This window comes from Lytechinus pictus, chromosome 2 (genome assembly GCF_037042905.1).
Source record: "Lytechinus pictus isolate F3 Inbred chromosome 2, Lp3.0, whole genome shotgun sequence".
Classification (NCBI taxonomy): domain Eukaryota; kingdom Metazoa; phylum Echinodermata; class Echinoidea; order Temnopleuroida; family Toxopneustidae; genus Lytechinus; species Lytechinus pictus.
In genome coordinates this window covers 14,292,074-14,315,402 of record NC_087246.1, presented here as the reverse complement: position 1 = coordinate 14,315,402, position 23,329 = coordinate 14,292,074, and the positions used below count along the sequence as shown (strand labels likewise).

General features: G+C 36.4%; 1 protein-coding gene across 1 annotated transcript in view; it reads left to right on the top strand.

Annotated features, from left to right (window-relative positions):
- The first annotated feature begins 7,687 nt into the window (after nt 1-7,687).
- LOC129254762 (serine-rich adhesin for platelets-like) overlaps nt 7,688-23,329 on the top strand; it is a 61,618-nt gene continuing 45,976 nt past the window's right edge. Inside the window, exon 1 of the mRNA XM_054893279.2 lies at nt 7,688-7,853. Within this exon, the coding sequence (XP_054749254.2) occupies nt 7,688-7,853 (166 nt within the window). The remainder of the gene's footprint in view (nt 7,854-23,329) is intronic.

Genomic DNA, 23,329 nt, shown 5'->3' with positions numbered 1-23,329 from the left:
TATAATTTGTGATTCCTTAAAAAAATCAGCCTACTTCACTAAGCATATTATGCAGTGCCATGTCTATGGAGCAAACATTCGAATGCTTCAATGAAGTCTAAAATGCACCTGCGTCACTTGTTTACATTTTCCACATTAGATTAGCGAGCGCTGTTTTCAGCGCCTTTGAAATTCGCCGCCAAGTTCATGCATACACAACTGAACAAACCATTGGGTCTTGAGTCACGGAGGGTTAAATATTTGAAAAGGAAACAGCCGAGATTTATTTAACTTTCACTGAAGAAAAGAAAGAGAAACTGGCGTTTACTTGCTAAAAAATCTCTCATCTCAGGCTGATGTAGACACACGACTCGCGTGCGCTGGATACTAGTAGTCTATAAGCAACCTAGACGTCGTTCTAAATATCCCCTCTTTTTCCCCTCTCTCTGAAGCCCTACTTTAAACGGTGTTTTCTTTGTTTTAAGTTTCAGTATTGTATGCATAATCTTTTCAAAAACAAAAATCTGATCATAAAGTTATACATGACTTTAATAGCCTCCGAACGAGGCTGATCAAGCAAAGCCAACCGTGTTTCACAAAATTAATTGTGCATTTCTTTCGGCTCTACATTTTGAAGCAAATCATGAACCGATCTTATGCAAGTTGTGGAAATTATCAAAGGCTTATTGCTGGTTCAATCCAGGTCCTAGTCGTCCTAAAGACTAGGCCTGTCCAGTTTAAAACTGGGTATGGTGGCTCAGTGGTAGAACACCCGCCTCAAGAATAGGAGATGAGGTAATTGGTTTGATCCCCGGCTAAGTTATACTAAATTATATTAATTATTGTTATTATGAGGGATAATTTCAAAATTCGAAACTCGAAATCTGTGAACTTATCGAAATTTTGAAGGGCACAATTCTCTAACCCTCCAGACTACGACTCCACTACGAGACCATTAGCCTCATACCCAGCTGTCTCAGTTGATTTATCCCTCCTAACCATCGCTTTAATTACTTGTTAAACAATGGGATAAAGGCAGGCGACGTCTTCAAAACGAAATTGCCAACCCCTTCTATTATCCTTGTTGGCATTCTAAGCAGCCGTGTGCCATTAACAATCAGGATTTTGATAGATCAAAGAGGTTGCCGCCGAAACCTCTGATCGCGTAAATTAGGCCCTGGATGCTAATTTATACCACGGCGATTGCAGATATTGTATCTTCGCGACCAGCTTCATTAGCGCGCTAACGGTTACGATTACTGGCGATTTTTTTTTCTCTGTGTGTTTGATTCCAAATAAAGGAAATCAGCTTCCGAAGTTTGACGTCAGGTTCAACAGTTTGGATGTATAATGAATGAAACGATGGAAGTAGCATCGGACTTTCCGGGGTGTCGTGACAGATGTGTTGTAAGGGGCAATTCTGATTTGTCCCTTGTCAATGCTATTTGGGGTAGCGGCCATTGGCCGCTACCCCAAATAGCGATTTCGCCGAGATCCGGGAAAATCCCTGTAACGCGCATTGCATTATGGGATAGCTTTTTCGGTATTACAACTTCCTGTTCGGAAGTCCAATGCACTGTTTTGCCATTCAGATCAACAGTGCCGTCATGCACAACAACACAACGTCGCTTTTGCTCGGAAAGTTCGTGATCACAACCTCTCTTTCACGATACAGTTTAGCGGCCTTTTCTGCTAAAGTCACTAATTCTGCCCGACGCACGGTATTCCTCTGTCAGTTAAGTTCCGAAACTGATTTTTTATCCATTGGTCGACGAAAAATTGAACGGAATGAATGCTGTATATATTTAGAGTCTAGTCGAATACGATCGTGATGTCAGGCCGGTCGCTAAATGCAAAATTTTAAGATATTCATTTTTTTGTTTAATTTTTTATAACCAAATAAAAACATGAATAAAATTTATTTTCACGTGAAATATATATTTTTTTTTTCATAATTGAAATGGAATCAAAACTGACCAAATTAAATAAAAAGTATTATAATATGTACATATTACGCTGATTGGCATCGATTTCAGCGTGGTGGAAAACTCAGTATCGCGAACCTCGCGCGCGCGAGCATGACTCTGAACCGGAAGTTGTGATGACGACCCGACGGAGTGAAAATTATCTCGTCTCGTGCATTATGAGATTTTTGTTCCTATTTGGGGTAGCGAGAAAGCAAATGTTTACACTATAATGTAGCCCTGTAAAACAACGTTTTGTGATCGACCTAATTAATCTCAACTAAGGAAAGCCAGGAGCACCTTAATTCTTTGTTAATAAGTACATGGACTTATTCCACTATGAAAAAAAAAGTTTTGATTACCACCCTCCCCCCCCCCCCCCCAACAACAAAAAAAGAATGGTATACAACTCAGAAATTCACTCACAACCACAACGGGCATTTGCAATTTCTAAGATTATGCAAGATTTCCAAACAACTTGAATAGAATCTCATTGAAAGACGAGCTTCAATCCCACATGAACTCCTACTTGAAGTCTCCAAACCCCCCATGGTGCTCAAACCAACGAACTTGAACACGCGTGCCACATGGCAAAGCTCTTGAGAGAAATTGAAGAATAGTCTCTTAATTAGTTCTAAAGCCACTCCAAGTACGTATAGGATGCTAACCAAATAGCTTTTATCGATTTTTTTTTACATTTAACTCCTGCTAAACCTATTCATCTTTTTTTTCTGAAAGACAAAAACAGAGTATAAGTATGTTCAACATGCATTTGGAAGATGTTACAGGGATTCTCTAATTTCGAATTGCCATCATTGGCGGCTATTTAGATATTTACTAAGTGTAATGATAAAATAATATTGAGCAAATATGAGTGTGAATGGACAATAATAATTCCAATGCTGTTGTATCTCTCTATCTTCCTTTAAAGCATGTTAAGAGGGATCTATATGCATAAACACTACAGGGCCCCCGTTTTTGGTAACCCAAGTGATTGTGCGCTAAAACCCTTAAAACATAAATGATTGTGAAAAATCAAAGTTGTATTTTAAAACTTTTTAAAAAGAGTTTGTCTATTGACGTTGCTCGTAGGGTATATGGCTATCACCTTGTGCGGAGAGTTCCCTTGGTGAATGAAATTCTGCTTGAACTTCACGCAAACTTGAAAACGCGTGCCGTGTAAAAAAGAATGAAAACTTGATCAATTACAAAGCCAGTTGTGATTTTGTATAGGATGCTTGAACATGTTGAAAGAGATCCCATCGATTTTAAGCTGTTTGAAAAGTTCCCTCAAGTACTCTTCAATTTAATCTCATTGGATTAACATGATTAAAGAGTTGTCTAAGACAGGTGCTTCCTGTCCCTTGTGGTATGGAACTCATCGGAAAAAGTATCATCAAGTTCAACTAGGGCCCCATGTATAGCCCCAGTTTCATTTCAATAAGAAAAAAATTAACGCAATTGTTCCCGGCACTTTCCAAGTCAACTGTGACACAATTCTGATAAAATTTAATGTAATTCAGGGATAATTTCATTATACCCCCGTCACACTTATTCGGAATCAGCAGGAATCGAGCAGAAGCTGGAAAGAAAAAATATTCAAAAAATCTAGAAATTTTTGGGAGGAACTTATGAATTCATCAAACTGTAGTTGAAATTCAGTAAATTGACCAGGTGTATCATCATACACTAGTCAAAATGAACCGCAATGGAGTCAGATTGATAATTCGTGCTACGTTCTTGGACATTCTAGGGGCATTCTAAATATTCTGACTGCATTCTGAGTGCATTCGAAATATTTTTGTCATTTCTTTTGGCCGTCCCGAAGGTTTTGGTCATGTTCAAAACATTCGAGGGGGTATTCTCGAACGATGTTGGAAGTAGATTTAAATGACCAATTGGTGGTCAAACAATAGTCCTTTCATTCAGGCCAATTCTGCTTGATTCGGAATAAGTGTGATGGGGGCTACTAGGACTTCTCTGATCAATTCCAACAAATGAAAAACTGCTAACTAATAGTACCATGTTTAGGCCTTCCAAAAATAAAGTGTCTCCTAGCACCGATTACACCGAAAATTTTCGAGTCAAAATATTCATTAGTATTGCGTATTTTGTATAATATTTTAAAAAGGTGAAAAAAATTACTTCTTGTTTTAATAAGCCATATAAACTAAAGAAAAAACTCCTACCTTCCTTTGTAAAATTCTTGTTCATTTTTTAACAAGTTTGGTCAATTTTAAAAAAGCTTAATCTCTCAACAACACCCTAAAGTTTTGTTCATTGTTGGAGAATGTATGTAATGTTAAAATTTCCATATAATATAATTAGGGGGTGGGATGGGTTGAATTTAAAAGCAAAATCCACCCCCTAACAATGAGTTGATTTAAACAAAGGAGATAATAGTATAATTATATTATAATAATATAATAATTAGACAAGCATAATACTGAGAATGTTAGTCAAAATTGATTTGAAATAAAACAAAAAGATATTGAATTATAAAGTTTTGCATTATGTTCACAGTGCGTTTATCATTTATGCACATTATGTTCAGCATACAAATGACAAAACCACAGGTAAATTTATTTTGTGTCCTATGATATGAAACACAAACAAAATTCTAATTTAATAGATCCGATCATAAAGAGGATCTGAATGCACTAATATCACAAATAATTATAACAATTATGATTTTCACCATTTAAACTGAATTATTCATGTTCCTATAATAAAATAGAAAAAAGGGGGACATAAGTGTGTGACATCATTATAACACTCTGCCTGTATATCTCTAGTCTATATCTGGACGTGAGTAGTTACTTGCTTGGAAATCCCATATACATCAGCCCTTTGTCTTTTCACTTTCTCCTACTAGGTGAAAAGATAAAGGACTGATGTATGGTTTTCCAAACAAATAACTACTAACTGACTAACGTCCAGATCTAAACCAGTATATCAGATGATGATTGCATGAAACTCTTCTGTGTAAACAAGCGAAAGTTTGAAATATGATAACACTTCTGATGGCATTGTTATGCCCGTTTGATTTTTTTACCATTAATTCGAATCACTTGTTGTTGTGGTGGACTCATGTCTTTTGAGACCAGATGATAAAATAACATGTATATTAACCATGTTTTAAGTAAAAATTTGTATACAATGTCGTTTTCATATAATGTAGATCGTGCTAAAGACAAATGCTAACTTTTAAATCAAACTTTAATTAAATCACATGAATTACGCTGATTATGCTAACTATAAGAAGAATGTATGAATATGATTCATTGGGATTATAGCCATCGTTTTGATACCTTGACCCACGCGTGCCGATTGATTGCACGCGCCAGTTCAAATCCAAGATTGGTTATGTAATCTTATAAAAAGGCGGATTACTTCAATGGCTTCATAACAATCCACATTGTTAATTGGGCCCATTGACATGAAACCTGAATCGACAAAGTCCTTACTGATTAGGGTTTAAACATATGCAGAAGAACCTCTTTGATGTTAGCGCTACAAAAGCAGACTAAACGGGGCGTAATCTGTTAATCAGCTCTAGTTAAACTTGAGGTAATCATAATTCTTGATGCACACAGCATGAAGCAGACTGTTGTCTCGTTTAAGCCCGCTGAGAAAACAAACTACTTTTCAATTGGCTTGATTTGGGGGTTCGGAAGTATGTTAAAGAAATGAATGAAAGCAAAGATTTGAGTGGTCACGCGACAAAATACAAAGATCTCGCAATCAAAGTCTAAAGAAAATATATCAGGAATATTTGCACTACCGTCTTCGAATGAAAATCTAATCATAAAAAGGCAAAATTTCTTTTTAAATTTAATTTTGAAGCTATCCGCTGTCACGATTGTGATATCTATTAATAAGGGTCAAAAATTAAAATCAACTATCATAAAAATATTTGTCCAATAAACATATTAATTTATCATTTATTTACATATTGTAGGCCTATATAATACATGATATAGAAAAATAAGTTTTTTTTTAATTGATATTGTATGAATCATATCCTTTGCTACAAGCATCGGTAGATGTCCTTTGAAATGTTATCAAACGTTGGCTCGATCCACGATCCCTGAGATGGGCGTGCGTAATAATCAGGGGGGATGAAATAAGTGAAATTCATGGGCAGACTTGACCTAGGATTTTTAATTTCATTATTGGCTTCTCACTGATACTATGTATAATAATAAACAAACTACTCGAAGAAAAGTCGAAGAAGGCTCATAAAATTCACTCTAAATACTGAGCCTATGCCATTATGTGCGCAGTTTTCATTTTTCCTTGGGACTGTGAAATGCGTAACTCCCCTGTGAACAAAGTTGCCAAAAACAGGGAATTCCAGCTGCTTATGCGGCTATATTGTATACTTATAACATTGAATTCTTATCATGTTAATTGGAATTCGATTACTTATACTTACAATGGACTCGTAAAATACGATTAGTAAAACAGTTCACAGTATCAATTTGTACAGGCGCCCTCTATCGACTGCTTTTGTTTTCACTTAGATCTGGTGCACCGAAAACGAAAAATATTATATTATTCAATAAATGCTTTTCAGATATCCTTTGAATTGCAAACCACCGAAAATATATTGAAGAACTTTTTCATTTTTTCGAGAAAATGACAGTTTTCCTGAAGTATTTTCTGAAGCGTACATCCCCTGCCATAAGCTTGTGCTTTGCTATATTTTACAAAAGTATTTTTCCTCGTTATTTATATATATATATATATATAAGCACTCCTCTTCACCAGCAAACGATAAGCTTAGTTAAAAGAATCAGTTTAAAGGAAAGTAATGTTTATCATATTCACCGGGCATATTTATTGACGGCTGAAGTATTCGCGATCTCCAGTGGGTAAATATCTAGTGGCGACATAAATGGATTACATTACGAAGGGCTGTATACCATGTACACTGCAAGGCTGTTAACTTTAGCAGTTGTAGTTGAAGGGCAGGGGAAAATACACTATTCAAACACAGATCTACTGCTCGAAATGTATGTGCTTCAAAGAAAAATGTTTCCCAACATAAGCAATCTGCCTGTAATTTGCCGAATTATTTTTTTGAAAGAAAATAAAACACATCCGCATCCACAGGCATGATCAATTAAAAAAACCCGTCCCTGTGGTATGTGTGTCTGTGTAAATCGGTTAAAGCATGGAGGTACCTTCATGGTTTAAACAAGCGAGCGCGCGACTCGCACGTATCGTACGTATCGAAACCACTTGTCGCCCAATGTATACATGCATCCATTCATTCATTCGGTGTTCTCGCCGATGGGTTGAGAGCGAAACCTCTGGAGATCCAGCAAAGCAGAGTTTCACAGGCAGCGGTTATGCTTGAGAACCCCTTATTGGATGCACTTGTCGTAACTGCACTCTACACTGCGATCAGCTCCCATTCATAAAAAAATGAACTACTCTGTAAACTATTGATTATTTTCCACGTGGGCTTTTTATTGAATTATCTATCATAGTGTCAACGCAGCTGCCTTTTTGAGATCCCCTTAGTAAGGACTTCGAAATTGTTGATGTCGGACATGGATAACTAATAGTTTCGACAAAAAGATTTCCCCATTTACCACTTTTTACTGGTCAAGCTGTTTCATAAGAAGTGGGATCGATGTCCCTGGAATGATAATTTCATCAACTCTCTATAAATAACATCAAACGACAATATTGAGGACCTGTAAAACGCACTCGCCATCCACATCTCAATAAAGATGTTGAAGTTCGCAGTTCAACCAGGGGCCCAAAACCAACAGGGCCAGGGTTCGACCCAACCCTCAAACAACAACAATGTGCATGTCCACAGTGACAAATCGGATAGCAATAACAACGAAACGCACAACGAGCATAGCAACCGGACCGGAGAAACGGGAAAGAAAGGTAAGAAGAGGTCAGATCATGATTTTTTGAAGTATGGGGTGATGGATAAGGACAAATGTTCATAGTTTTGAACTTTTCACATTCAATATAAAGTTTAAGCCTGAAAGAATGGTGGTGGTGGTGGCTTTGATCTAGTGGTAGTGAGGCACCGTGTTGCTGGTGAAGAAGGGATGGGTGGTCGGTAGCTGATGTTATGAATGTGTGGGTGATGTGTCATGGTCATGATGACGACGGTATTCGATGGTGCTATTTAGCTTGGCACGCCTTAAGTCTTATAGTTCGTAGATTGGAAAGTTTGTATTGTATATGTTTTGTCAATTGTCACTTCACTCACTTGATTCATTGATCATCTTGGTTGTGCTCTTTGTAATACCCATTAAAACAGTAATAACTTTTTTTCAAATAAATAGTTCACAGTAAAACAATATTAGCTTTAGTCAAATTACAAGGGTTAGTGCCCTCTGCTCAAACACACTTTTCATGTTTAACGATATCGATAACATTTTGAATGGAGTATGCACCTGATTATGCCAATGCCTTCAGATTCATTGATGAATAAACATTTTGACCGTTTACGTTATCATCTGAAACTGAAAATCAAACAACGATATCGGGGTTTTCAAAGGTAATTTTCATCCACTTCTCTCTTCCTTTCTCTCTCCTTCATCCTTCCATCATGAGGCCTATTTGGCCACTTCAAAGTTCAAGCTAACGACAATTTTCATTTCTAAATGGTAGTTCCTTCGACGGCGTCTTAAGACTTTTCAGCTTCCAGATTGCCCAATGAGCTCAAAGTATGTGTGAAAGCCAAGCAAGGCAAACATTGGTGCATAAATCAACATCACCCTGTATAAGGCCGCAATCTTTGCAAAAGAACACGTCTTGGCAAACAGACTTTATTCCTTTTAAGAAGACGTTGTGCTAAATAAAGACCCTGAAGAATAAAATTCCCGTGAAACATGTAAAAGCCGGGCGGTCGTGTAAAGGCACATGGAGCACCAAACATGCCAAAGGGCACCAAAATTTGAAGTCACCTGACACATTTTATTGTAGTATGGATGTTAACCGGGTGTCTAATTTCATGATTACTGGTAACAAACTTATGGGTATGAGAGGGGGTTGCTTTTAAAACGACTTTGGATAGCATGGATAGGCATGATCACCCTAGAAATCTTTAACATTACGTTTTGATGCGTTGGTAAATCATTCAATACAACCTTGGTTTTGGTATAACCCCGGTGTGAGAAACTTCGCCTAAAAACAGTGGCCAAGTTTCGTGATATTTGAACCAGGTACCCACATTCCATAGTTGTATTGTGGACCATTTTTTTTTTCGTATTTGAATTCCTTCCACAAGCATTCAATAGTTTTCGGTTGCTAATTACTACCAGATATAGTGATGTGCTATAGGTTCCAGCTAAAACCTCGCGTACCATATTTAATACACATTACCATCAGAAAAAATAACAATGTCTCTCTTATGCTTATCGATTAGGACTGTGATAAAAGTCAGAAAGTGCAAAGATTATCTTCAGTCCCAGATCTATAATTGTCTTTTGTCCAATGCCAGTGGAAATGTATAATCGATAAATGCGAACGACCTGTTTGAAGAAATTGGGTTAATTGAGAAACCCCAACAGTGCCCTGGATGGTTCTTCGAATTCTCGGTACGCAATTTAGTTGGAAGAAGAAGCCAAGCTTGTATGGTACTTACTACATAGGCCCATTGATAAAATTTCAATGAATGGACATTAGTAGAAAGTCAAAATGTAGACACAGTATAAAAAAACCGTTATTGTTTTCTATACCCTTTGTGGGAATCGTGGAACTGATGGAAAGATATGACAAAATAAACATGCGATCCGTGTGCCGATGACACCAAGAAAACTGAATTTTCTCAGAAATCATGGGATAATTATGATAAATGAACAACATCTAAGCAGATGATAAGCACCAAAGTATGGACAAAGGTGACATTTATTTGGAAAGTTTTTGTATAAGTATGCGTCATTCTAATGTCTTAAACCAAGATTACTATTACAAGATAACTATTCTACTCCTAAACCTTATACATGTAAGCCTCGTCAGCCATTACATACAAAAATAATAAAATAGATAGATTATGTAGCTACTTGTATAAAAATGTATCATGTTTGGTTTGCCATCATTAAGACATGGTAGGACATAATATAATGCATGGTTGACATTACCCTTGGTGAATTAAATCAACCATTAAGAAATACGTGCTTAACCATGTTAACATTCGGCTGATTACAAGTTGATCAACAACCTTGATCAAGGTTGGTATTGAGAGTGCAAAAATACATGTAGTAAAACTTGTCCTTAATGTGACACAAATCACAACTTTGATTGACCCCTGTTGCCCACTTTATGAAAGTTTATGGATTGTTATCGTGGGCCGGCTATATGTCCATGGTATTTGTTGAAACATGCATGGAGTTATTAGCCCTTGATTTAAATACACATGTACATCCAATCATCTATCATGAATCAAACTTTAATGAGATGTAAGGCATTCATTTAACTCGTGGTCAAACAAGTCCAACAAGATTTGATGAAATACTGACAGTTTTTTACTGAACCATAATTTGCCATTTCAAGCATACTATGACGGCTGCGCCAATCTTTAGTTAGAAGTCATTGAAGCAATCTAGTGTGTGCCGAGTCATGTTCTTGAAAAAATGTTCTATCATGATTACAAATACAATATTTCAATATATTGTTTTGATCTTTAGTACAAACATGATGATAGACGATAGAATTAGATTATATCTCTTCAGGTCCAAAACACTCGATGAACATTTCTACTGTCACGTTGCGTGCTTAATGGCCTGTCTATTTCGTTTAGCTAGATCAGGCGCTACTTAAGATATATTGTACATTTTAAGTCATCCGATTAACTAGATTATCTTTGCAGAAAATAAGTCAAAGAAAAGTTAACTCTGTTTTCTCATATGATTGAAAGCTTCCGATTTTTTAGAGATTGAGTGATTATTGTAGTCATGGTAGCTGATATGTATCATTCAGTGATGAATAGCAAAGGTTTGACAATAAAAACACATGGGCGAATGAAAACAAGCATCATTGCAGGAACAAGTATTGCAAGTTGCAGAACGTAACAGGTCTAAAATAATAATTAAAAAATAGAGTACACCAGAATATGTTGGTTTGATAATTTGATAAAGTATTCATTAAAAACATTATTAAGTAGATAAGTTGTGCACAGTTTTGAAACTGGAACTGTAGCCGTATGTGCTGTGGATTGGCGGTTGTCTCTTCGAAGATTGCTCTTGACTATAGGAATTTGAGGCTATAAATGGAAATGCGTCTGAAACTTCATATCATATCCAATCATTGTTTTTTTCATGGATCCTTCTAGATGGATCCATACTCTATTCAGAGGCCGTCATGGTTCTAGACAGTAGTTGGAAAATTTTAGATCATCAGTTTAGGATCTGGGTTTAATTTTGTAACGTCTTCAAGGACTTCATTTTTTTTTTAATCAAACCAATGCTGAATATGCGGAATGAAATTTGGGAGATATTGTGAAAACAAAATATCTCGATGGCAACAACGATATGACTATTGTTTTTGTCACGTCCCGCTTTGTCCTGTGTGTACTAGCTCCAGGCAACTTTGATTTTCTGAATAAAAGTATTATCGTTACCACTGTTTGTGCCAAAATATGTTTTCAGGGCCTGCATGATCGCTCACATGCTTCCGATTAATATCAATCTTTAAAAGATTACCTACTCAAACAAAACACTTGATTCAAACTCGGAATGCGATGTCGTTACCAGTGAAAATCGGACTTGTTTTGGTAGTAGGGTATAGGGACTAGCAGGTAGCATGGCGTTTTGCTCCGATGGTTCCTTCCCAACCGGTTAATCCCCCACGACCATGCATCTCTTGCTTGGTTCCCCATCCGTGCAACCACGTGGATCTTAATGGACCTTGCCAAAGGATTTTCATTATTATCACCACGGTTTTTGTTTTTATTCATCAGGACGACCTTCATGGTAAAACGAGTCCCCTCGATCATTATTCCACCATTAAGTATTACTCTTGCCCATCATTTAGAAAGAAGGCACAAATCAATAATATGTCGCCATAAATAGCGAGGTATTTTGTCAACAAAGCCGTGAAATCTGATTCGTATTGTGTCCCTCAGAATCTAACTGTAAAAAGACAAATATATCATAAAACTCTAGTAATTTGGCCTGTTGGCATTTTGCCACTCTGTAAAATTTTAAGTAATAACGAAATACAGAAGTACAAATGGTACATCCATATCCCCCTGTTAGTAACATGTACTGACTTAAAAGCAGGCAGTTTCCATGACGACTAAGAACAGATTCCTTTTCAGGTTTGCCCTTTCGTCAGGTAAACATCGAAGTCCTTGTGATGAGTATCAAAAACCTTCCACAAATTGCTTTTCTTCTCTCCTATCTGAGTGATCACTGCGTTCATTTTAAACGTTTAGTCCAATCAAATTTAAGCAGATCTTCCCGATTGCACCTGTCCAAACGTTATCATCCTAGAAGCCCAGTCAGACATGACAGAGACTAATTTGTCTAGATTTAGGATGTGCTTATTTTTCATACCCAAGCTTTCCATCGTCATTCTTCATTATAAAGTAATAATATGATTTATGTAAAGGTAGTCAGCTTGATCAATGTCTAAGGGGTTAAAAAGCATTCAAAAATGCAAAGGGTTGCTGAAAATTATGGCATTTGATGTGATATTATCTTTAAGTTAGGTATCGTCCTTTTAACATCATCATAAAATGATCTTATATATCGAACGAAATCAAGAGCAAGATAATACTAATATTAGTTCAAAATCAGGAAAGGTTAAATGAAAAGGGGTAATTTTCCGTAGACCTCTACACATTTCATAGCTACGCCTTCATGGCCCATCCTGTCACATCTCGCCAATCATATCGTGATCAAATAAACCATCAGAGGTTGTCTGCACAAACAGGACATCGCAGATTGCTGATCTCTTCGAATTGAATTGCTTTCGATCCACTGCAAACAGACGATGATTTTTCATCTTGGGAAAAAGACCAATTTTCTGGATGGCCGAAGAGGCGTGGGCTTGTTTTCATATTCAATAAATTAAATGCTTTTTCCTTAATTAATGACTAATTCATTTACTTTTTCATTATTAAACAACCAAAATAAATGGGATTTGATTAAACCTATACTGCAATCAACCATGCAACGTCGATATAAATTTCTGACCAGCGGTTTCCATTTGGTTGAGTAGAGATTACATTTTTGTGTTTTGTTATACATTGTAACTGACACGCTTATAAAGCAAAGTTAATGATAATTACACACAATATACTCATGTAGGGAATTTCTGACGAGTGAGAAAAAAATAATAATGTACTCTTGAATCTTGATATACTGTTAAATTATGTTCAGTGTACTATTTTGAGGCGATGGTAATATTGCTGTACGTGTGAGACTAACAACTTTCAAGAACGTCATTTTTTTCATGTTGAAAGCTTTACATTTCAACAGACGTCGAAGGAACTCTCTTCCGTGCCTTGGAGCTTATTTGATATGGGCTCATGGATCAATAGAATACATTTCATCGCATTCAGATCACTGCTTTGCTAACCAGACTTTAGTTTACTCAGGTTCCCCACGAGTTGTTATTTCGAGCCTCCAATTTTAGGCGAGAATTGAATATTTGCTTTCATCGTACAGATATTCTTAAGACTGTCAAATTACAAGTCCTTGTTTGATTGTCTTTAACCCATTCACCACCTGTCCCCTGTGATTTAGTTCATTTTAGGTTAAATGATACATGAACTTATGGGTTGCATTACCTGTTGATGACGTAGGGAGGATCAAACAAATAAGAACACCTGACACTCTCTGTTTTTATTGTCAACATGATTGTTTTGGATCGGCTCTAAGTGAGTAGTATTGAAACTTGTTAGAAATTGAAAGGGTTACTTTTACTGGAAAGCTTTAAATTTCATTGATGTGCTGTATTAAATGGCTTTCAGTCGACGAGAATCCCGAGTGTTCATCGACGCATGGGTTGATACTCCTAACACTTTTTGTTGCGTTATTCTTAATCAGTACTAGCTAACGCTTGGGCACTACCTTAGCTGCGTCATACATTGTAATGTGCATTGGCACCCTTCGTACAGGTACATAAAGTTGTACTGATTAGCTAAAGTTAGTTCGCTCATGACGCAGGCTAATAATGCTCTTCCAAGGGCAACAGGGGACGCAAGGTACTGCGTTATTTCAGGATTGCATCAGTTGACACCAAAAGACTATTTGCATGATGAAAGCACTTTGGGAGGTAGTTTTGGATCAGTTAACCAGGTAAAAGAATTATTGTCAGTGTGATGGGTGTGTCTATAATGGTCGTACGCCGACCTTGACGTACGCGTGACCAAGGACAATAGCATCAACATCATGCCATATGCCAGCTCATATTCCTACTTGACCAGGTACAATAAAATATATGATGATATGAATATTTCAACGTGTTCCACTATGAATCACTGTCACCCACTTTAAAATGTATCAAATTACTTGATACAAACACATTTTGGTTATGGAATGTTAGTTTTTAAATCACTGAAGGATGATTGTTAGTTTTTAAATCACTGAATGATGATATTAATTTAATACTACACTATTCATTTTTACTACAATTGTGATTTTATTGGTTAAGCCTTAATGACTTTTTGGGTTGTTGAAGAGTTATTAAAAAAACTGTTGGCAAAACAAACTGTGGTAATGTTTGTTTGGTGTTTTGGTAACAATTGTGCTATCAAATTCTTCTTAACCAATCTCACGTAACTGTCCAAATTTAATAAATTCCATTATTGTTTTCATGCATCGTTAAATATAGCATCATACATATAACTACTGCTGGTTTGCTTATTTTTATCAGCTGTTTATTTTTTTATTTTAGAATATTTCGGAATGAAAACCATTTGGAAAGAACAAATTTCGATAAACCTGCGAGACATCCGATGTTTTGCTTTCTCGTGGTACTAGAAACCATAAACGTAACCATGGTATACGACAAGTCTTACTGGGCGAAATCCCGAGTCTCTTGTCAGTATTTGTCTATAGGACTATATATTCATCTGATTTATCGTTTCATAAGCATTGGCAAATCATAAATGATTGATCTACCTTCTAACGAGAAATGAAAGGTGTGGGAAGGGTTTTTTAAGATAAATCGAGGATGTGTCGCCTTTGAAAGTGGTCATGACATCATTTATGTATCTGATAGCTGTATGATTATTACTCTTGACAATAATTTTAAAAAATGGATGAATGGAGCGTGAATAATTGAATAGATTATTTGAATGAATGAATCAATAAATGTATTATTTACAAGGACGTAACAATGAATCGATGAACGAATGAAAGGTATCTAATTATCTCGATTGATGATTGATGGGTACGCGCATCACTGATCCGATCGCTATCTCTCGCCGGAATTACCCTTCATGAATATCTTTTATATAAGAAAGATAATCGATAACTGTCAATATCTAATTTTAGACTTTTATGAAAAGAGACAATATTGATGGACCCTGATTTTCACCATAAAAGAAGGAGGGGTATATACTTGATGGTGCATGGGGTGGAAATTCAATTTAAAGGTTTCATTGATTGGATTTAATACTGCATGGTCCAGATTGTTATGACCCCGGTTATTTTCAGAATGGTTCCCTTTGTCTGTAATGATAGTGTTCATTTCTAAAACAAACGAAATGCAACGTTTGATAGTCAGTTTTATAAAATTCATGAAATGCAACTGCTAACTTTATTTTTAAAGAAATATCCCATTAATAAGATAAGATAACTAAAGTGTATCTGAATTTGTCTGTATATTCAACCAATATGATCTCCGTACCCATGATCCGTCGGAACATGATCATCACTGAAGATGTTTCTTTGAATTTCCATTGACTTTCATCTTCAATTCAAAAGACGATTTGTGTGTGTGTGTGTGTGTGTCTACGCTCATATGGTGGCATCATTAAGATCTAGCAATTAGAGGTGACATGGCTGTTCTGTTCTTCACTTCAGTGATGTAGAGCAGTGGTGTAGATGAGGGGCGGTGTTCCCCCAAAAAAGTGTGATAAATAAATTAGTTTAGAGGGTGGTGGGGGTACCTCATGCCAATGTGAAGATTTAACTTTCAGATTGGTAGAAAGGGACAGAAGCTACTGTCCCATTCATTTCAAGGTGCCAACCCCCCCCCCCCCGCCCTTCCTTTCCCATCTCCTACCCTGCATTACTGGACCAAATTAGTTGCTGTGTGTATTGCAGGTGGTGAAGTTGTCCTGCAGGAGTGTATGTACATGACTTACAAAACTCGCGTTAGGGAAGATATCCATCAATGTCGGGACGGTAAGCAGTAATGGATGATGTCATCCAAACTGAACAAAACCAGATGTCTTTGAGCTCCTGTCCATCAAATCAACAGCCTCACTGTCTTGAATGAAAAATTCTAATGGGTTATGTCTTCTAATTAGAACAATTCCAGATGCTTATGGGTCTGCCCAACGAATCAATGGTTGAGTAACGTTATGGATATAACGCTATTCTTGTGTGTTGCAATTAGCTGGGACATGACTCAAAGATGTAATAACACCTGTAATGACGACAACATCTTCATTCTTGAACCAGGGAGGTGACGTTGAGTTCAACTTGTCAGAATTTAGTTCGAAAGAAACTTCTGCGTCCATCGGAAGACGACTGTATCTGTAAAGCGCTTAGAGACGTCGTTCCGATCAGTATATCAAATACGCGTCAGTGGTTAATTTGATGGTAGTACATAATATGGATGGCTATAAATGTTACCTGGATACCAAATATCGCATTAACCTGATTTGAAATGTTTTGAACAATTTTGTCTTTGCAAATGAAAGATGATTAAACTTATACATTCCAAGTCTGTATAATTTAATGATCATCAGACTAGGAATATAGCTTAGTGGCTTTATAATTTGTTGACATCGGTTACTTGTTTACTATTGTTTTTACTCCTTACATTACTTTACAGCAAAGTTTGAGACAGATTGACTATGATTTTCCATAGACTACAGCACCTTACAATCAATATTTTCTTTTGTTCTCGAATTTCGGCTCATTACGCACCGCTTCTCATCCCGTTGTTTTGCAATTTCCCAGTCAAGTGTCACCACCCTTTTATGTTAGTTTTTTTTTCTTGTGCTCCCCCATTAATCGTAGCTTTTCAATCGTGAGTACCCATTTACAATAGTTTTTCACGGCTCAGGTGCCTCATTGATCGTAGCTTGAACCTATTATGAATTCAATTAAGTGATTAGCCGTTCAAGAAGTGTCCCAATGTGTATATGGAATGCACAAGTATCTTGAATACTATATCCGAGAATGTCAATCTAGAATCCTATAAAAACCTTTTTAATTTTAATAGGCTATATAGCCGTAACTTAAAAATAAGCAAGCAAAAAATTATCTTGATTGTAGATGAGAATAAAATAATACAGTCACGGTACTGGTACGAATTTGTTGTGAATAAATTATCTGTTCAATTTTCAAAGAGTTCATGGCACTTGACAGCTGATATTAAACAAGTTTAATTTGTTATGAAGTAGGTCTTCCATGAAAATGTCCCCTGATAATAATGATAATAATTATCGCGCTCTATTTTTGGGACATGTTAAATGAGCTAGAAACTGATCTTAGAAATATAGCCACATGAATGAAACGGTGATAATATATTGCAATTTGAAAGTTTGAATGATCTTAAACATTTTCTGATATCAGGGTGAATAGATAGACTAATCAGATTGATATACTTACGGATTGAAAGGTAATTGTTACAGCCAGTTACAAGGAGCAAGAAGCCGTATCGGGATCTGGGGATAGGAAGATTTATGAAAAAAGATACATAATCCTTTCTGACTCAGTCCGTTTAGTTTCATACGGTTTTTAATAAGCCCTTTCGTATAAGCCTGAATTCGTCGAATTCTTTCTACGCAATATGACCCTAAATAACCCTCTTCAACTTTGCCAATTCTACGAATCAGTCGTACTAGCTGCTATAAGTAAAGGGCGTTGAACAATCACTTTGCTATGTATCAGTTTAAAAACATGAGGGTAATTAATGAAGGAATATCACGGACTCGTCATTGGAACCACCCATCCCCTCACATATATATATGAGCCGCCTGTGATCGAGGCGCGAAAACCATTGGTAGACCAGAGGTGAGGAAAATGTCTATATATATATATATATATATATATGATAATATATATCATATACAGAAATGATTCACAATGAAACCGAAGATACAGACTAAGCATGTAGGCATGGCAGTACAATTTTTTTAAATGATAATCTGATGAAATATATATATATATATATATATTTATGATAATATAATAATCAAACTAAATAAAGAATAGTCAAAGAATGCTCTAATATTCCTCTTTAACTAGTTTCGTCTTTAATTCTTCAGAAAGACGAAACTAGTTAAAGTGGAATATTAGAGCATTATTTGACTATTCTTCATTTAGTTTGATTATTATTTTCTTTCCGTGACGGGGGACATACTTCGTTATTTCATCGTGTTTATGATAATTTATATATATATATATATATATATATATATATATATATATATATATATATATATATTATATAAATAGGGTAGATAGCTCTGGGGAACCTTGATTTAAGCTACCCCTACCATTGTTCTCTTCATCCATTTCTTTCACAAAATATTTAAATAAAAGTGTTGCCAAAGCTGTTGTACGTGTATAATTTAACACATTTATATATATATATATATATATATATATATATATATATATATATAAACTTTGCTTTATATTAACCCTATACGAAAAAAAAAATATTTTCTGATTCCGCGAGAATGAACGAACATTGTAGATAATTCCGAATAGATATAGGCCTAACTTCATCTCCCTTCATTTCCGTTTTATCCTTCACCGACCATATTTTTCTTCTTTTCACATGCAAGAATATCCTCCTTCAACTTTTATTTGTTTAATTGCTTTTAATATAATTGGTATAGAAATACAGAAATAAAATGAATGAATGAACCGGTTTAAAGTATTAAGCCTGTTGGTGTATTATTTTAGCTTGCCATTCCTTTCCGACAAGCAAATGAATCATATAGGAGCTTTGACTCAAAGAATGAAAAGTAATCATAAAAATGAACAAAACTTGGCTTTTTGAATTTCTGCCACTTCGGTGATGAAGAACTGCGCCGTCACCGCATTTTGTGTTGTAACGATCTGGCATTTGGATCTCATTATGTGAAAATGTTACATAGGACATGTAGGAAGTACATGGACGACATGGATTTACGGAAGGGTCGTTGACTGGCTGACCGTTACCGCAAATCTGTGCATCTCAATGTGTGATCGATGGGCTATTATACAATTGATACATGCGTAGCATGGCACGGTCTTACCGAAAAGATCGCCAGAATCAAATTCACAATGCATTTCTTGACTTGCAAATGGTAATTGGTTAGGAGTCGGTGCCCATTTCACTCAGCGATGTGACGAAATTTGTATTAGGCTAGCATGCATGCATTTTCTTTCATGAAAGGAAAATGCCAGGGGCGCCAACAATGTGACTCTTACCTTACTCCGCAATTCCTTTCAAGATGATGACTCTATTTGCGGTTTAAAGCACATGCAGAGAGCCAGCTGGAGGATTTAATCATGATAATTACGTTGTGATAATATTTCCCTTCTCCGCTGAATATTCCAATGGATTATGGTATTATCAAGAGGAAGTTTTTGATTAAAAGAATGATTTACGACTGGAACATTACATTATATGCTTAAAGAGACATCCTTCTTTCTTTACGTGAGCCAAATGATTCAACAGCATGGACTCCCTGAATAAAAGATTACCCAACAACACTATTATTTTGCAGGATGTAGCAGCAAAGTCAGAGCTTGTGAGAGTTAGGTTATTCATATGTTTACAATACTGTGATTCATTATGAATATTGATAAAGAATTTATCCCTCTTTTCCAAAAAATAAACTTTCATATAACCATTGCGGCACAATTAATTTATCACTGACTGCCGAAGTGCCGATGTCCATCTAAAGAAGATATGGAACCATTATCCACTAGACTGTGTTGTAAATCGATAACCTACACTTCATAAACCAAAGTATTGTTTGGGTGAGCAATATTCATGAACTATTCTATATGGTAATTGATATTTTTTATCCACTGTCTTGAGACCGTTCAGCATATCCAGCCAGGCAAAGAAAAAACACCAGAACCACCCTCTGCTTTTACTCCGTTACGCCTCGATTAGGGTCAATGACTGAGCGAGCAAATATCGGGAGCGCAGTTCCCTATTCTTGCGCCGTATGGGCCTCCCGACTTGTCGCGCTTAGTGCGGTGCTTGACTTCACGCCAATAATTAATCAGTAGATGTGCCTCTTGATTTTTGTTTTGAATTATCCTATCTTGCACTCAAGTGTGTCTCCATTTTGAATGCATCGACCTGGCGTGACTTTAGGCGAAGTTCCTGTGTCTTTTCACATGTTTTAAGACGATTTTGAGTGACTGGTCGTAAATTCCTTTGTTGTTGATAGCGTTTACGGATTTGGTTCTGAGTTGTAAATAGTGTTTATTTGGCTTGTTTTCTTGTTTTTAGGGGAAAGGAGGCAGATCAATTATATCGGAATCCATGGAGTACATGAAGAAATGTACTTTTCTCCTGAAGCATCGTGCTAATTTTCTTCGGGTTTGAGGTTAGGTTTTTTAAAACCTGTTTTATTAGAGCGAAGCTTAACCATTTCAAAATGGTAAACCAAAACTAAATAAAATTCCTTGATGTGTCTTTAAGAATGGAGGCAATATCAATTCAAATATGGAGAAAAGTACTATCGTACTATCTTCAGTGTGTTCTAATGTGCAAAGATATTTTTGGATTTCCGGTGTGTCGTGTCATAAACCAGAATGATAACTTTCTGTTATCTGCCTGGAGACTGTCAAATGAATAGATTTCTGAATGGCACTGTTTATATCCATTTGCATGACATGTACAGGACCACACTCACATAACCCTATGATCATGATGCCCCCCCCCCCAAAAAAAAAAAAAAAAAAAAAACAAGAATCTGAATGGTTACCATGGTAACTGAATGATGACAGAACCTGTTTATTTCCTTATAGGCCTATATGGTCAGGATAGTGAGAATGCCTCAACATGAATGATCGAAAGCACAAATCAAATGGGAACTATGGTACCTGAATAGTCCTGTTTCTTCAGCTCTTTCATTTGGGAACATGAGTGATCCAGAACCTCAATGGATTGATCTGCAATTTCTAAATTAATGGCCCAAATTACATATACTCCTGCATTCATCACGGTCATAATCGAATGGGAGAAACTCAATGATTTGGTGATTCAAAATGAATCACTCATTACTTAGATACAATTTCTTAATTGACCACTGAATCGTTAGCAATGGAAATGGGGCACGTTTATGCCAGGTAACATCAGAAACGTTTGATTTTGATCAATAACCCTGCTTATTTCACTGTAACCTGAAACTAGGCAGCATCAGACACGAAAACATCAGTTCGGGTCCTAGTAACGTTTATCCATTATGATGTATCTCGATCGCCATTAATATTGGAAGAGGTGACATTCAAAAGGGTAGAAGCCATCTGATATTAGGGAATGAGCAATAGGAGATTATCACGACCATGACTGTAGAGGGGTAATTTTTGTGAAGGAGATCAACAAACAAATAATTACACACCGTGAATCATTGGAGCGTGCTCGAATGTGGTTTCCAGAGAACAAACAATAACACCCGAGTGTGATTTCTTGTCAAAAGATATAGTACGGTGTTTGTTCGATTTCAATCTGGTTAACACCTAAATGCGCAAACCTGAAACATGCAAAAGAAAATAATGTGTTGTTTTCTGAGCTCGCTGTCACTTAACCTTCGAAACCGTTATTACCATACATGCCATACATGCATAGGAAAACAACCACCTCTCAGGCAAGAATAACTTTCGATTTTTTGAAAACATGAAGTTTGACAGTTTTTAAGCACCTTGACACATTGATGTTGAACGGAAAAAAAAACTTTTATGATTTGCCAAAACCAGGTTAATACAAATTCACTGTAACAATTTGCCAGTAGCCTATTTTGCTCATTCTCCATGTCATCATGATGCATCGAAAATGCGGGTACTTTGCGGCACTAGATGTGATTTCTCCTAAAGCCTCGAGATTTCGTTATCAAAATGCAGAAAGCGAGGGAATTTTTAAGAATAATTAGCCTGTTAGGCACACGTTTGAATATTCATGACAATCGATATGTAGCCACACTGGCCGCAGGGGAAAGATTTCCTAGAGCATGAAGCTTCCAGGACTTGAGATCCCAACAGTTTACCCAAGTCTATATCAAGTCAAGTCCATCTGGCCCTCTCAAGGTCACCAACAACTGAAGACCTAGGTGAATCTTCCAGAGGCCTCCTCCGGGGATTAGGAAACTTTGAGGGAGCTTGATGATTGGTCTTTCAGGTTTGAATGTTATATGTATATATGCCTCCATATGGATTTAAAAAAAATAGTTTAAAATGTTGTCATGGTAGGGTAGTACTACACTATTCTGTTATCCTTGCAAATCTATGCCAAGGTCAGAATGGTCCCATCTAGCTCATTATGAGTCAAGGTATATTTGCCCAATTAGTCAGAATTGTATCATAAACACATTAAAAACTGTCACATATGTTATATACAGATAAACGAGTACAAATGCAACAACTAAAGTCGTTTTGTTGAGACACTAAGAATTTCAGGATGTATATCCTTGAGTATGTTGAGGTGTATTACATTAAATGACATTATGATTGTGTCGAAGGTCTTGGCTGTTGTATGAAATTAGGGTACAGTAACCTCCATTTGCCAACTCAAATAATCACATGATTCGAACATCAGATCCTTACCATTCAAGATGGTTGAATCCATTGTAAGGGTGCTTGGCGACTAAGGACTGTCATGGAATCACAATTGAATCATTGTTTTTTTACTTCTTAGATCTTGGATATTGCGTTTTGTTATCATTTTGTAGGACCCCTGTTATAGAGTTATGCTAAACTGGAAATCTTGATAATTTGACCATCTTTTTTTTTTTTGGGGGGGGGGGTGGTGAAACATTAACAACAGTGAATCACTGGCGCAGTGGCCATTCTCCTTTTGGAGACAGAAACGTCCAATACCAATAGAAAGTGAATGCTTTCTAGGTATGAAATATTTTTGGGGAATAATGAATCCACTCGAACTTTAAGCAACTGACCAAATGGCGCCTTATTGGGACTTTTGGCTCATTGACACAAAGAACACTGGTATTTAATCGGCTTTCAAGTATATTACGCGGTATTTACAAGACG